The 14,989-nt window shown below is 35.6% G+C and overlaps 1 protein-coding gene across 2 annotated transcripts in view; it reads left to right on the top strand.

Moving 5' to 3' along the window:
- Positions 1-14,989, top strand: part of PPP1R21 (protein phosphatase 1 regulatory subunit 21) — a 71,687-nt gene that overhangs the window by 49,400 nt on the left and 7,298 nt on the right. For both annotated transcript variants that reach the window (XM_065929302.1, XM_065929303.1), the window contains exons 14-18: positions 1,865-1,992; positions 4,644-4,796; positions 7,473-7,565; positions 11,487-11,729; positions 13,887-13,919. In XM_065929302.1, the coding sequence (XP_065785374.1) occupies positions 1,865-1,992; positions 4,644-4,796; positions 7,473-7,565; positions 11,487-11,729; positions 13,887-13,919 (650 nt within the window). The remainder of the gene's footprint in view (positions 1-1,864; positions 1,993-4,643; positions 4,797-7,472; positions 7,566-11,486; positions 11,730-13,886; positions 13,920-14,989) is intronic.

Raw genomic sequence — 14,989 nt, 5'->3', positions numbered from 1 at the left:
TTAACAAGTGAGAATTGTTTGATCTTTAGTCTCAAGTCTAAAGCAGGTAGAGTGATAGGAAACATTAGACAAAAATAAATCTCTAGTCTAGGTCACATGATTTCCTTGTTCTTTTTGAAGTTAAAATTTAACGTCGAGGAACTCCCTAAATAATTGAAATATTTAGATTCAATAAATAGTAAACAGTTGGATGGGGAGAATTATTATCGTCAAACTACAGTAGCTTTGATCCACTAGAAGCCATGGGAGGATTCTCAGTATTATACATCTTGTATAAGTATTTTAATTACCTATACAGTCAGCCAAGATTGCCTGCCAATTCAGTTGTATTATACGTTGTATACAGACAGTAAAATATTGAATAAAACTTTCTGTGGTGTGTAGAAAGATGATGTCTGCTTTGGGAGCTAGCAAGTTCAGTATACCAAAAATGTCTAGCATTCCAACTGAATTTTTATTCACTTAGCTGTCTTCTGAAGTTATAGAAGATAATCATTTATTTTTTAAAATATATTAGACATAATGTTAATGTACCAATTAGTTGGTTTCTTCACTGTGACAGCTGTACTGTATTAACATAGGATGTTAACCATAGTGAAAACTGGCTAAGGGTATCTGGAAACTCTGTAAACTTTTTATAAATCTAAGACTATCTTAAAAGCTTTTGTATGTAAAAGTTTACACATATTTGTATATATACATAAAATGTATATAAATAACACAATTTCTTAGCTTTAAATTTTAGTAAAAGAAATCTTCATAAAACAGTGATTTTGTGCTAAAAATGTTATAGTCATACCACGTTAAATCTTTCTTTCTAGTCTTTAATAAATAAATTTAAATTGTGCTAAAATATCATGGTCATACCACGTTAAATCTCTTATTTCTAAATAGTCTTATTTCCTTTTACTTATCTGTAGTCTAAAATCAACTAAATTTCTTGATTCTGAATAAATGAAGGTCTTCATATACATGCCTGCTGCAACAGTCAATTTCCATGCCTTGTGGGCTATTTTTCGCTTGGTTGGTAGTGATAATGCTGTTGTAACTGTAGTATTCTAAAAATTCAGAGGAGGCTGTATTGTAAGCTCTTTATTATTTACAAATATAGTGTCCTTCCTCACAAATCAGTATTGTCTTGCTAATTCTGTTTCTCCCTTATTTCCAGGATGAAATTATTTTATTTCTTAGAGACCCAGAAAACCCCAAGTATAGCTGTTTGGCAAGTTTCACCTACTGCTGTTTCTCTCAACATGTTTATGTCTAAGCCTCTCTTCTATGCTTTTAGAACCACAGGCCTTTGTTGTAATTTTCTTGGACTGGAGGCAGTAGAAGGTGAAGCCAGACACTGCAGTGTTCAATCCTTATTTGGCCATGCAGACCTTTCTTATTGTTAAAGTGTGTTCTGGCAAAGTGGTTAAGATCTAATAAGGATTGTGGGTCACCATGCCTATGTTGGCTGTTCTTTTCCAGCCTCATAGTTTGTTTATATAAGCACAATAAAAATTCTCATTTGTGCCTACTAGACTGTCAAAACAAAATTTTTAACTGGTAAATACCGATCAGGGTCATTTACCCAGCACTAAAATAAGGACTGACTCTCAAATAAGGAGACCGAGACCCACATGCTCTAGGCTATAATAGTGACCCCAGGATGGTGCTAAGAGACCCTCACTACTCTCTGTTCTTTGCAAGTAGACTTGAGACCTAATTGCGATTCAGCCCAATTATGATATTTGGGACCGTTTTTTGTCAGACTTGTTTTGTAAATTTGTAAGCATAGATATGAGAGGTCAACGGGTTGGTTAACTGTATCCAACTTGTATATAGATACTGATGAGTTTTCATTTGATTGGGTTCATAGATATTTCCAAACATTACAGTCAAAAGGCCACAATAGAGCTTGAACTTCCAACAACAACACAGAAGCTCATAACAACTAATGACTGCATCCTGTCATCAGTAGTGGCACTAACAAATGGAGCAGGAAAGGTAACTTTTCTCTGGTTTATATTGATGTTAAATTAAATTCTTAAATGGACTCTTTTTTTTTTCCTTGAATGACATAGTAGAAAAATTAGTCTATAAAAGGATTTTAGATTATCAGACTGTTTCGTAAAATAAAGTTGTCTCCGTTTTCCTCCTTCCTACCTAATATGTGACACAGTACGGAATTCTGTTAAATGTGATGAGGAAGTGGGTCACTCACTGTTGATGTTTTAATGAGATATTTGCTGATTCAGAGATACCAGGTGGTCTCACTATAGGTCCTGGTGTGTATTCAAGGTCTGCTCTACAGAAATTAGGGTACAGAAAAAGATCTATAAGACTTTTATTAATATTTTGTTTTTTCTCCACCAAGATTTTTGTTTGTACCTTTGTGGTTTATGTACTTTAATTCGTACTTTTAAGGTGACTTCAAGACATGTCTTCTCATTGAATTCTTAATATTAGATAATGATCATTTGGATCATTAAGTACTTAATTATTGTCATAAACTGACCGGAGTGCAGTTTCTTTAAAAATTGTTCTATGTTGGCTAACTGCTTTCAGTAGGTGTCATATTCTAATTGCACGTGAATGTAAGTGAAAGTCGCTTAGTTGTGTCTGACTCTTTGCAACCCCATGAACTATATAGTCCATGGAATTCTCCAGGCCAGAATACTAGAGTGGGGCTTTCCCTTCTCCAGGAGATCTTCCCAACCCAGGGATCGATCCTGGGTCTCCTGCATTGCAGATGGATTCTTTACCAGCTGAGCCATAAGAGAAGCCCAAGAATACTAGAGTGGGTAGCCTATCCCTTCTCCAGCAGATCTTCCCAACCCAGGATTTGTACTGGGGTCTCCTGCATTGCAGGCAGATTCTTTACCAACTGAGCTATCAGGGAAGACATGTTCATGTGGCTGTCATCAAAGCCTTAAGTGACTAAGATTTCTCTGAGAACTACCCATACATATAAAACTGAAAGGGCTGTATTCAGGACTATCTTAGCCCATTTATTTCAATAGATCCTACATAATTTCTCAAGAAAATGCTAATCTCTATCTGTGTTATGTACCATTATTTTTCTGACAGGTTGACCTTAGTAGGAGGGAGCATACTTTTTTCAAGTGGTTTAAGTTAATCAGAAATGGTCATATTTTATGCTAGATATTCAGTGTTATCTTTCCCAAAGTCAGACTGGTCTTTGTGACAGTTTGCTCTCGTTTAGGGCTGTAGTCAAAGGGTGTTATCATGAGATTCTGTCAACTCAGATCAGTGCCTACAGGGCTCCTTAGCCAGATTATCCCCACTGCCTCCTCTGTAATGCTTTCATCTACAAGCATTCTGGAAACTTTCTGTTGTTGATTTTAACTTTGATTCAATTAAGGAAAATTCTGAAAAAAAGAGAATATTGGCATTTTACAGGAGTCTTTGTATTTGTCACTTTTTAATTAGAACTCTGGAATATTAAATTCCTGTATACTTCATAGTTTATTTTAGATTTGCTTTGCCTGAAACCTTAACAGGTGTCTCAAGGAAAAGTTTTGATCTTCACTCAGAAATTTTTATTAAAATGGTTTTTAACTAAAATAATTATCTGAACTAAGTGTTAGTTGGTGGCAGCTGAATACTTAGCTAATGTGATTTGATTAAACTAAATTTTATGATTTGTAATTTTTAAAAAACCCACTAGGAAGGTATAACATATGCATATTAAAGAACACATGGGAAATACAGAAATATTAGAGAGGAAAGAAAGTAAACTACCATGTACTACCATGACCTACATGCAAATTCTAGGTATGTCTCGTCTGTGTCATGCACATGGAATATACAATTCAAGATTTTAGAGTTTTCTAAATGCTACCTAACATAGAATTTCATTTGACACAGTAAAATATTAATGAAAACGATAACCTTTTAGACCATTAGTGAATACTTTTGCCAAGGTAAAATACTCTTGTTTCACAAGTCACTTTTTCTTGTTTATTGAAATTGAATACTCTTGAATGTATCCAAGACTTTAATTTTTCTGGCTAATAACCTCCTTAGACATTTTAATTTATATCACCATTGTGTATAGACTGTAGATTGAAAATACGGTCATGGATCTTTGTTGTTGTAAGCAAATGTTAAATCTGTAAATGACAAGGGTCTACTGAATTTTCATTTTCTTTCCTATTTTGTTTGTAATGCACAGATTGAGATTTACAGAATGAAATTTAAGTAAAAATTATATATTCAAGATGCTTGTGTCATATCTTGTGTTGGAATATGAAACAGTCAAAGTTAAGATGCAAATGGAATGTATAAACCCAAACATACATATTTTGAGCACAGGCGCAGATTTGGTGAGGTAAACAGTTCATAAACATTGTCTACAGAATAAATCAGAATCAGCCTTGGTTTTTAGGAACAGTAGAATTTGTCTAGATTAAGAGGTGTCACCAGTCTGGACTGAAAATTTAAACTGATGTTGTGTTTATTATAAATCACTGCCTAAGTATTCTCTTCAAATAAATAAATGTGGGCTTTTGAGCATGTGTTGAACTTTCATTTCCATTCTCAATATCCTTAAGTTTGCTCTAAAAACTGTTAGATATATATTTTAAATATATTATTGGAAAACAAAATCGATATTCTTGTCGCACTTGGTTTAGATTGCATCTTTCTTCAGCAACAACGTGGACTTCTTCATTGCTTCCCTGAGCTATGGGCCCAAGACAGGGAGTGGATTCATCAGTCCTCTTTCAGCCGAATGCATGCTGCAGTATAAGAAAAAAGCTGCTGCCTATATGAAGGCTTTGAGAAAGGTTTGTGAGCTCTTGTTAACATTTAAATCAGAGGGAAAATCTGAAATAATTCCGGAGAATGGAAATAATTTCCCTACAGTTTATGTTTATGCGTTATACAGTTTTGAGGAGCAGGTGTTGGTGGGTGTTAAAAGGGTGGGAGGACTTTGGAAAGTAGGTTATGACAGAGACCTAAACCTCACCTCTTAGGCCGTGTTAGACTTTCGTTTCCAGTGCCTGATAGAGTGTTTAGGGTGAGATAGCCAGGCAGTCAGTAAGTGTCAAACTTAAGGAAATCTTAAGCTTGTAGAAACAAAAAAAAAATTGAAATATATTTATAATTTTTTCTCAATATAATACGAATACGTGATCATTACAAAAAAATCAGAATAAATATTTCTGTACGAGAAGAAAATTATGGTCACATCAAATTTCACCACCCAAAGGTAGCTACTGTTAACTTTGTTAGAGTATATGTCTAGCTCCCTAAAATTTTAAAGTATATACATGCATGTATGTGCACACACACTGTAAAAGCAGTATATCTGGATACATACACTGTTTTAGAATTGTTTCTTTTCCTTTTAATGCATTGTGGATATCTTTGTATATCAAAAAATTCGTATCTATACTTATAAATTGCTATCACTTTAATGCATCTAGTATTCTATATATAGTATTTCACTCTATAAATGTGTAATAATTTAATTAAGCCATCATTGCTCATGGAGTTTTAGGTTGCTTCCTATTTTTCACCGTTATATGCAACACTGCATGACATATTCTTGCACATGGAACTTTGTGTATTTGTTTTTACCTTTTTCTCATTTCTTTTTAACTGTTAGTTATACATAATGCATAAAATTACATGAGAACATTATAGGTAAATTACAATTCCTAATGCCAGTTCCTTCTCACTGGTAGTTGTAGTTATCAGTTTGATGTGTAACTTTCCAGACTCTTTTGGAATATTTATACTCATCTGTATAAACTTTGAACTATATGTAATATAAAGACTTTTCTAAATTTCTTTGTTTTTTTTTAAAAAAAAAACTTGTATGTTTCATTGTGTAGCTTTTTTCATTTAGAGTAAGTTTTAGAGACCTATATCAATACATATGATGGCTACTATATTCATTTTAAATACAGCATAGAGTTCTATAGTGTAAATGTTCCATGTTTCATTTAGATATTCTCCTTTTGGAGGGCATTTAGGTTGATTCCAGTTTTTCACTGTTAGAATTTTACCTCAATGGATATGTAAGTGTGTCCTTGGGTGTATGTGTGGAATACTAAGGGGTGGGACATTCTGAATGATGTGATTTGCCTATTTTAAATTTTAATATTTACTGCCAGATTACCCTTAAGGGTGGTTGTACACTCCTAGCAACATATAAGTTCACCTAAATGTTTTAATTATTAATTTCTAAAGATGGAATTGCTTGTTCAGAGTGTGTAAATGTTTCACAATTTGGTCACTTTTTTTCCTGACTACACTTCGAGAAGGTTACCTGTTTATACTTTACCAGAAATAGAGGTATAAATCTAACCCATAAATTTCATTTGTCAATCTCAGAGACAAGAGGTTTCTTGTTATTGTTTTATTTTTTTGTTGTTACTATTGTTTTAATTTGCATTTCTTTTCTTATTATTGAAATGGAACGTCCTTCCATAAATTACTGTTTATATTATTCTGTCAATTCCCTATTTAAGTTGTTCACCAATTTTTAAATAAATATTCCTAATTAGGTTTGAAAAGAGCTCTCTTTGTGTTAAGGATTCTAGTCCTTTGTTTATGTTGGAAATATTTTCCCTTCAGTTTGCTGCAGTAATTTTTCAAAATTTAGAAGTTTCAATTTTTATATCATCAAGTCGTTCTTTTTCTTTATGGTGATGATTCTCAGGGGAATCTTGGAAAGTCAGTGCTTTCTTTTCAAGATTATAGATATGTTCACCTGTATTTTCTTTTTTTTCTTTAATATTTAGAATTTTTATTTTCTAATTACCAAGAGTTTTCTTTAGACATAAACATAAATTATATTAATCATTTTGATCACTCCTGAATATTTTATATGCACGAGTGTGTGTGCGTTCAGTTGCTCAGTCATGTCCAACTCTTCGTGACGCTGTGCCCTGTAGCCTGCCAGGCTCCTCTGTCCCTGGAATTTTCCAGGCTAGAATACTGGAGTGGGTTGTCATTTCCCACTCCAGGGCACCGGTTTTTTTCTTCCAGTATTTTTGTGGTCTAAACTGTTTAGATTGAAATCTTCAACCCATCTTGAATTTATTTATTTTGATATAAAGTATGAAGTCAGGGTCTAAATTTTCTGAATTATTAGCTGGTTGTCCTTCCATGATTTATCCAGTTTACCTTTTCTCAATTAACATAAAAATGCAACATTTGTCACATAGTAGATTTTTATATGTGCTTTTATCTGTTTCTAGATTTTTTGTGTCATTCTTTTCTCTATTTTGGTACAAGTCCTTTGATTTTATATAGTGTTGCTTATAACTGGTATGACATGTTCCCCTTCATTCTTTTTTTTTTTAAGGTTCTTTTTCACATGTATTAAAGGAGCTAGTCTATATAGACACACACCTGAATTTCATTATTAAACTTCATTTAGCACTTTTATTTGTAAGATCAGGGAAATCATGCAGCTTTTTTCTTTAATTCTTATGATGCTTTCTCCATAGCCCCTCTTGGAATCTGTGCCTTATGAAGAAGCTCTGGCAAACCGCAGGGTCCTTCTCAGCTCTACTGAAAGTCGAGAAGGCCTTGCACAACAGGTATGGTGTTGGGAAAATCATGATGCTTGCTAAAGATCATGAATGTGAAATCCCCTGTGGAAGGTTTTTAACGTACATCGAGTGATTTAAAAGGCTATGTAAGTAAAGGTCTAAAATTAACACATGTACCATAAACATAATCCATTGAAAAACACTTGCTGATACTCTAAATAAGTCATCCTGATTCAGTTGGTGTCATAATTGCCATTGAAGCAATATCAGCACACTTTCGCCGTGCTGATTAATTATTTAGGCTAGATTTGAATGTCTGAAATAATAAGGCAAAAAAGGGAGAAGGCTAGAAAGTCAGTGAGTTATTTTTATTTCTTAAAGGAGCAGGAATTAAAAATTTCCAGTACTCAATTGGTCAGTTGAATTTGGGGGTAGGTGGAGGTAGGTAATACTGGTTTTTTCAGAAGTTGGTACAAACTGACACCAGTTAGCATTTACCAGCAGTTTATTTACTTTAACACCTGGCTTGCTTTTAGTTTGGGAAATATTTCTTTTAAAGAGAGCACAGATTATCTGAGACAGTGTTTAGGCCTAAGCTGACCTTGTTGTCATTTTTAGATACTTATCACTTATCTTTTCAACATTAATCCGAGAGGATGTTGAAACTGAAAATTTAATCCACATAATAATTCCTAAAAAGCAAAATTCCTGAGACAAACGTGAAATGTGGAGTATCTTAATTTATTTTGGATTTCTGTCTTATGTGAGGAAGGTTAAGACTCAAAGCAATTAAGAAGTTTTTATCCAAAGTATTAATACCTAATAAGTGGCAGAATGATTTGACATCAGAGCTATTGCTTTTCCCACTCTGGCACAAACCAGCTGCAGGCTGGTCTGATAAGCACTCCAGTCTCACATCTGCCTCTCTAAATTGAGGATAATATCTACCTTGCAGGGTCTCATAAGGATTAACTGAGCCAATAGGAGGCAGTGTAACATGGTGAAAAGAATCAGACTAATGAACCAGACACGTGAGGTCCCCAATCCTGGCTCTGCCATTAGCTTAGCAAGGGTTCCAGCTGCTGGAACTTCAGGTCTCGTCTTTGAGAAGTGAGAATTGTAGGTCTGTTAGGAGGCTTCAGTGGGATACTGGCAGGAAAATAAATGAAGAGTGTCTGGTACGTGGTAATTGCTCAATCATTTGGTAAAGCATTTGGAATTCACTCAAAGGTTGCTTTTATTTTTATTTAGTTCTCAAGCTTTTATTTGCCTTGAGAATTAGCTTTTTAAAAACTCCTTATTTAAGTACAGCATAAAAAAAGTATATAAATTATTAATATATTCCAGTGAATTTTCACAAGTAAACACTTTAACCAGTAGCTAGATGAAATTTTTAGAAAAGAACATTTCTTCATGTAAGAACACATGAAGAAATGTATTTTAAGAAAATATTTGCCGGGACCCCTGAAACCTCCTGCATTCCCCTCTCCAGTTGCTGCTCTCCTTTTTCCCAAAGATAACCATAATCCTGCATTCTTTGTTTTGTTACATGATACTGAACTTTATATTAAATGAGAATTATGCTGCATCTCTTTCAGATCTGGCTTCTTTTGTTCAACATTATATATGTAATATTACATCCATGTTATATGTAGTTGTGTTTGGTCCATTTTCATTCCTGTTGAGTATTATGTTGTGTGAGTTACATAATTTATCCATTCTTACAGCTTATGGAAAAGGTCAGTTTTCATTCCAATCCCAAAGAAAAGGAATGCCAGAGAATGTTCAAACTACTGTACAATTGCACTCATTTCACACACTAGCAAAGTAATGCTCAGAATTTTCCAAGCGAGGCTTCAATGGTATGTGAACTGAGAACTTCCAGATGTTCAAGCTGGTTTTAGAAAAGGCAGAGGAACCAGAGATCAAATTGTCAACATCCGTTAGGTCATAGAAAAAGCAAGAGAATTCCAGAAAAGCATCTACTTCTGCTTCATTGACTACGCAAAAGCCTTTGACTGTGTGGATCACAACAAACTGGAAAATACTTAAAGAGATGGGAATATGAGGCCACCTTACCTGCCTCCTAAGAAACCTGTATGCAGGACAAGAAGCAGCAGTTAGAGTATAGAAAGACGGACTAGTACCAAATTGGGAAAGGAGTACGTCAAGATTGTATGTTGTCACCCTGCTTATTTAACTTATATGCAGAGTACATCATGAGAAATGCTGGGCTGCATGAAGCACAAGCTGGAATCAAGATTGTCAAGAGAAATATCAATAAACTCAGATATACAAATGACACCACCCTCATGGCAGAAAGTGAAGAAGAGCTAAAGAGTCTCTTGATGAGAGTGAAAAAGTTGGCTTAAAACTCATCATTCAGAAAACTAAGATCATGGCATGTGGTCCCATCACTTCATGGCAAATAGATGGGGAAACAGTGACAGACTTTATTTTTTTGGGCTCCAAAATCACTGCAGATGGTGAATGCAGCCATGAAATCAAAAGATGCTTGCTCCTTGAAAGAAAAGCTATGACCAACCTAGACATTATTAAAAAGCAGAGACATTACTTTGTCAGCAAAAGTCTGTCTCATCAAAGCTTTGGTTTTTCCAGTAGTCATATATGGATGTGAAAGTTGGACCATAAAAAAAGCTGAGTGCTGAACAATTGATGCTTTTGAACTGTGGTGTTGGATGGGACTCTTGAGAGTCCCTTGAACTGTAAGGAGATCCAGCCAGTGCATCCTAAAGGAAATCAGTCCTGAATATTCATTGGAGGGACTGATGTTGAAACTGAAGCTGCAGTACTTTGGCCAACTGATGCAAAGAGCCAACTCATTAGAAAAGTCCCTAATGCTGGGAAAGGTTGAAGGCAGAAGGAGAAGGGGACAAGAGAGAATGAAATGGTTGGATGGCATCACCGACTCAATGGACATGAGTTTGACCAAGCTCTGGGAGATGGTGATGGACAGGGAAGCCTGGCATGCTGCAGTACATGGGGTCGCAGCACGACTGAGCAACTGAACAACAACAGCTTATGAGTATTTTCAAGTGTTTTAACTATCATAGGGCTCCTGTGGGTGTCTTATACCTGTCTTTTGATAAACATGCATATTTTTCTGTTGGGCATATATTTAGAAGTGGAATTGCCGAGTCCACATGGTGCTACTGATAAAGAACCCACCTGCCAATGCAGGAGACAGAAGAGACTCAGGTTCGATCCCTGGGTCAGGAAGATCCTCTAGAGGAGGGCGTGTCAACCCTTTCCAGTATTCTTGCCTGTAGAATTCCATGGATGGAGGAGCCTGGTGGTCTACAGTCCATGGGGTTGCAAAGAGTTGGACATAGCTGAGGCAACTTAGCATGATGCACAGGATATAAGTTCAATTTTCAAAGATCCTGACAAACAGTTTTCAAAGTGTTTGTCCCGAATTCCACTCCTCCCAGCACTATGTGATAGTTCCAATTGCTCCATAAATATGTCCGTCTTTGTATTTTCTGTCTTTCATTTTAGTCATTTGAGTGGTCTTAAATTGCTTTTCCTTGATAAATAGTGACAATGAATACCTTCTTTTTTATGTTTATAGTAGTATTCAAGTGCCTATTTCAAGTCTTTTTTTCTCCTCTTTCTCTGTTGGGTTATCTGTCTTTTTATCATTGATTTACAGAAGTTCTTTATATATTCTGGATATTAGTCCTCTTTTGGATACATGCTTCTTTTTACTCTTTATTTATACCTTGTGATGAATAGAGATTTTAAAAAATTTTATTCTTGTTGAATTTCTCAATTTATGGTTGTGCCTTTTGTATCTTATTTAATAAAACTTTCCCTATTCCAGTGTCAGGTGGTTTTGTTTTTGCACCTGTGAAGTAGTTTTGGTTTGCATTCCATAAAGTATTTTTTTGGCCACTAAGTTTTGTCCACATCATCCTCTAAGGTTCAGAATTCTCTGTTGCTTTCAAGGTTCAGCAGAGTTTGGAGAAGATTTCTAAACTGGAGCAGGAAAAAGAACACTGGATGTTGGAAGCACAGTTAGCTAAAATCAAGCTGGAGAAAGAAAACCAGCGAATTGCAGATAAATTGAAGAGTACAAGTAGTGGGCAGGTGGTTGGGGTGGCCCAGGAAAAGGCTGCTGAGGTGACTGCTACGGGCCAGGAAGACGCGTCGGCTAAGGCTGTGCCAGAACCCATTCACAGCACCAGTGAGGTAAGTGTCTTTTTTTATATAATGGTAACTAGTGGGGATCCACCTTAGTGTTCAGAGTTTACCATCTAAATTACAGGAATTTATAACAGGAATAATCCATGTGCTCTGGAAAACTCAGGTTGGTGAGCAGGATGCCCCCTTCAAAACACAAGTTTATTCAATTCTCTTTGATTTTACATGCAAGAGTTCCCCATGGTAAGGGCTGTGTTTCTGGTGAAGATACACTAAGTCAAATTATGATGATTCTGTTTTTCCATTGAAACATTTGTTACATGGGGCTTATGTTTCTGACAAAGGACTAAATGCCTAAGTTTTTACAGAAATGACCATAAATATGTTTTAAAACTAATTATATGGTATATTCCTAGGTAATATAAAGCTTTATGATTTACGTATAATATAGTTAGACTTCCTAAGGCAATATAGTGACAAGTTACTTCGCAGCTTTGTATTTCTTGCCTTATATTTAATTGCAGTGATTTAGAAGGTAAGGAAACATCTCTATTGGAATTACAGAATTCATAGTTACATGGAAAAAAATTTTCTGACTATAATATTCTGCCCACTATAAAAAATAACTAAAAATTTAGAAAAATGAGAAATCAGGTAAAGAAGGGAAAGAAGACTCTCAAATTAGAAGGATCTCATTAAATGTATTTTTGTTAGCATTTTTTGAGAAACTTGAGGGGAACCGTGGTACTTGCTGATGGCCCTGTCCTAAGGCGTGTGTTTCCCCTTATAGCTCACTGATGCTATTGAAGAGCAAGTCATGGTCCCTTTCACGTCTACCTTGTGTCTGATTCAGAGCATACTTAATAGTAATATATACAAATTAAAATATACATCTTTTATTTTCAAGATGTATACAGACCTCACTGCACCTTAACAGTGTCAGAAACCAGGAATTATTGCTAGTTTTCTTAGATGTGATAATGATATTTTGATTATTTAGGAGAATATCTTTATTTTTTGGAGGTAAATGCCAAATTACTTAGAGTAAGATATCATCATATTTGCAGCTTACTTTCAGATACTTCAGGAAATGTACACACACAGATAAATAAAGTAAATGTAACAAATTGTTCATTATCAAATGTATTAATGTATTGATAATACATTGATAAATGTATAAATGTATTAATAGATTGTGGGTGCACAGGTGTTTATTATCCTTTTTCCCCCAAGTTTACTATGTGTTTACATATTTTCATACTAAAATAGAGGAGAGGAAAAAAGAATTAAAATTCTTAGAAAAGTGGAAACCACACAGCAAACTTCCTGGAGCAGTGACCTGAATGGCCAGCATGCTCACCGGAGAATCCTCTGTAAGCCCCGACGGTGAGGTTGAGTCCTAGCCGCAGGTGTTGCTCTCTCCCCCTGACAAGGGAAGGTGACTGCCTAGAAGGACATTGAACCAACAGAACAGAATTCTGACATCAGTTTAGGTACCATTTGGGGAAGTGCAACATTGCCAGCACTCATCTGTGGACTTCCCTTCAGAGTCTGTCTCATTGATCAGGTCAGACTGAATGTTTTCATGATCTTTATTGCTAAATTATTTTCTGAAGGACTGTATTAGTTTATACTGTTTATCAGCAGCATATGAGAAAATGCCCACAGCAGTGAGAAAATGTTTAGTTATTAGGGTCACCATGAACTGTTCTTCCTCTCTTTCTTCTCAGACCATTTGTTGGGTTTCAGTAAAAATCGCTAACAGCATTTGGATAGAGGAAGTAGTGATAGTCATTATCTATTACTGCCATATGACAGAAATCATGAATATGGTTATATATCTGAAGGGCCAGCTTGTGTTGAAAGATGATTTGTATCAAAAGATGATTGATTTGAGGGTGACCTTCCAAAACTCCATTGCAAGTGTGCTTTTGTTTTTTTTTTTATTTCCCAATGTTTCTTGTTTCATTTTATTTTTTGGCAATACCACACGGCTTATGAGATGTTAGTTCCCCAACCAGAAATTGAAACCGGGTCCACAACAGTGAAAACACTAAGTCCTAACCACTGGCCCACCAAGAAATTCTCCTTAGTGTGCTTTGAAACAATGTGAATCGAGAAGAGGAAAAATATGACAAGGGTTTAAGCTGTTGTGTTTAAAGTATAAACAGTCTGTTCTAAAACTTTTTCTCCCTTGTGTTCTAGATTGGCATTTTAACCAGGACATCTGACAGTGAGGTAATGTATGCTTAACATCATGTTGTTTGCTAGTAAATATCTGGCCACATGTTTGTTGACAAAGTCCAGCAAAAGTCAACTTCATCTAATTACATTTCTGACAGTCCTAGTCAGTATGAATCCATGTTGCTTTTCTCTTGGGTCACTGTTAACTGTCACCGACAAATCACAGCCTGTTTCTGTAATTGTCTTCTTGAATGACTTGACTTGGCAGTTTGACAGGGTGTGGCATGAGCTTGCTGGTATGTGGCTGGAGGCTGCGAGCCATTACCTTCCCAGTGGGCCGGCTGGCAGAGCAGGGCTTTTCAGGGGCTTGACCATCAATGGGCTTGTAGTTCTTTCCAGCCCTCACGTGACGGAATCCAGGTCAGATTTGGCCTGTCAAATAGGTTTGCACCTTTTCATTTTGAAATATTGCAAGTATAAACTTACAAATAATCATTAAAATAACACTGAAGTCATTCAGCTTAACAGTCAGAATGGTGAACTGGCAAACATAGTTCAAGTAGGTTGGTAAATTCTTTGGTTTTCCTATTGGCCTTATACTTTAGGTAATCTTGAACTTCTGCATATACTTTTAAACTCAACTGAGTAGGTGCCATTGCTAGAGTAATTAGCAGAAAACTAGTCTGGGACAAGGGCCATAAATTGTTCATTGTAGAAATTGTTTAATTTGTTAGTATGTTTAGAAGCATTAGAGCAATCTTAAGATAATTTGAGGGAAAAGAATGTTCATATTTCTAGGAGTACCAATAAATGCACCCCTTCTCCCTATTCTCTAGTTAGTGGAAGACATAGGAGGCAGGCAGATAGAGATTTTGAAAGTTAGGTGTGTGGCACCTAACTGAGAGACGTGGCCCCATGGCTGGGGGGCCTCCCAAGACTTCACTTCTGTGTTCTTCTCTTGAAGCCACACCTTCACTGTGAGATAGGCAAGGAGCTGAATAAAAGCATCTGTCCTATTTAAAGTTTTTCCGAAAGGTGGGAAAACTATGATTTCCTGTCAAATTTCAAATGAATATGTATGAAATGTCTTCTTTTTATTTGGCTAAAGTGATAGTAATCTTTTT

Source organism: Muntiacus reevesi, chromosome 3 (genome assembly GCF_963930625.1).
Source record: "Muntiacus reevesi chromosome 3, mMunRee1.1, whole genome shotgun sequence".
NCBI classification, from domain to species: domain Eukaryota; kingdom Metazoa; phylum Chordata; class Mammalia; order Artiodactyla; family Cervidae; genus Muntiacus; species Muntiacus reevesi.
Note: the sequence above shows the minus strand (reverse complement) of the source record. Positions and strands in the feature narration are given on the sequence as shown.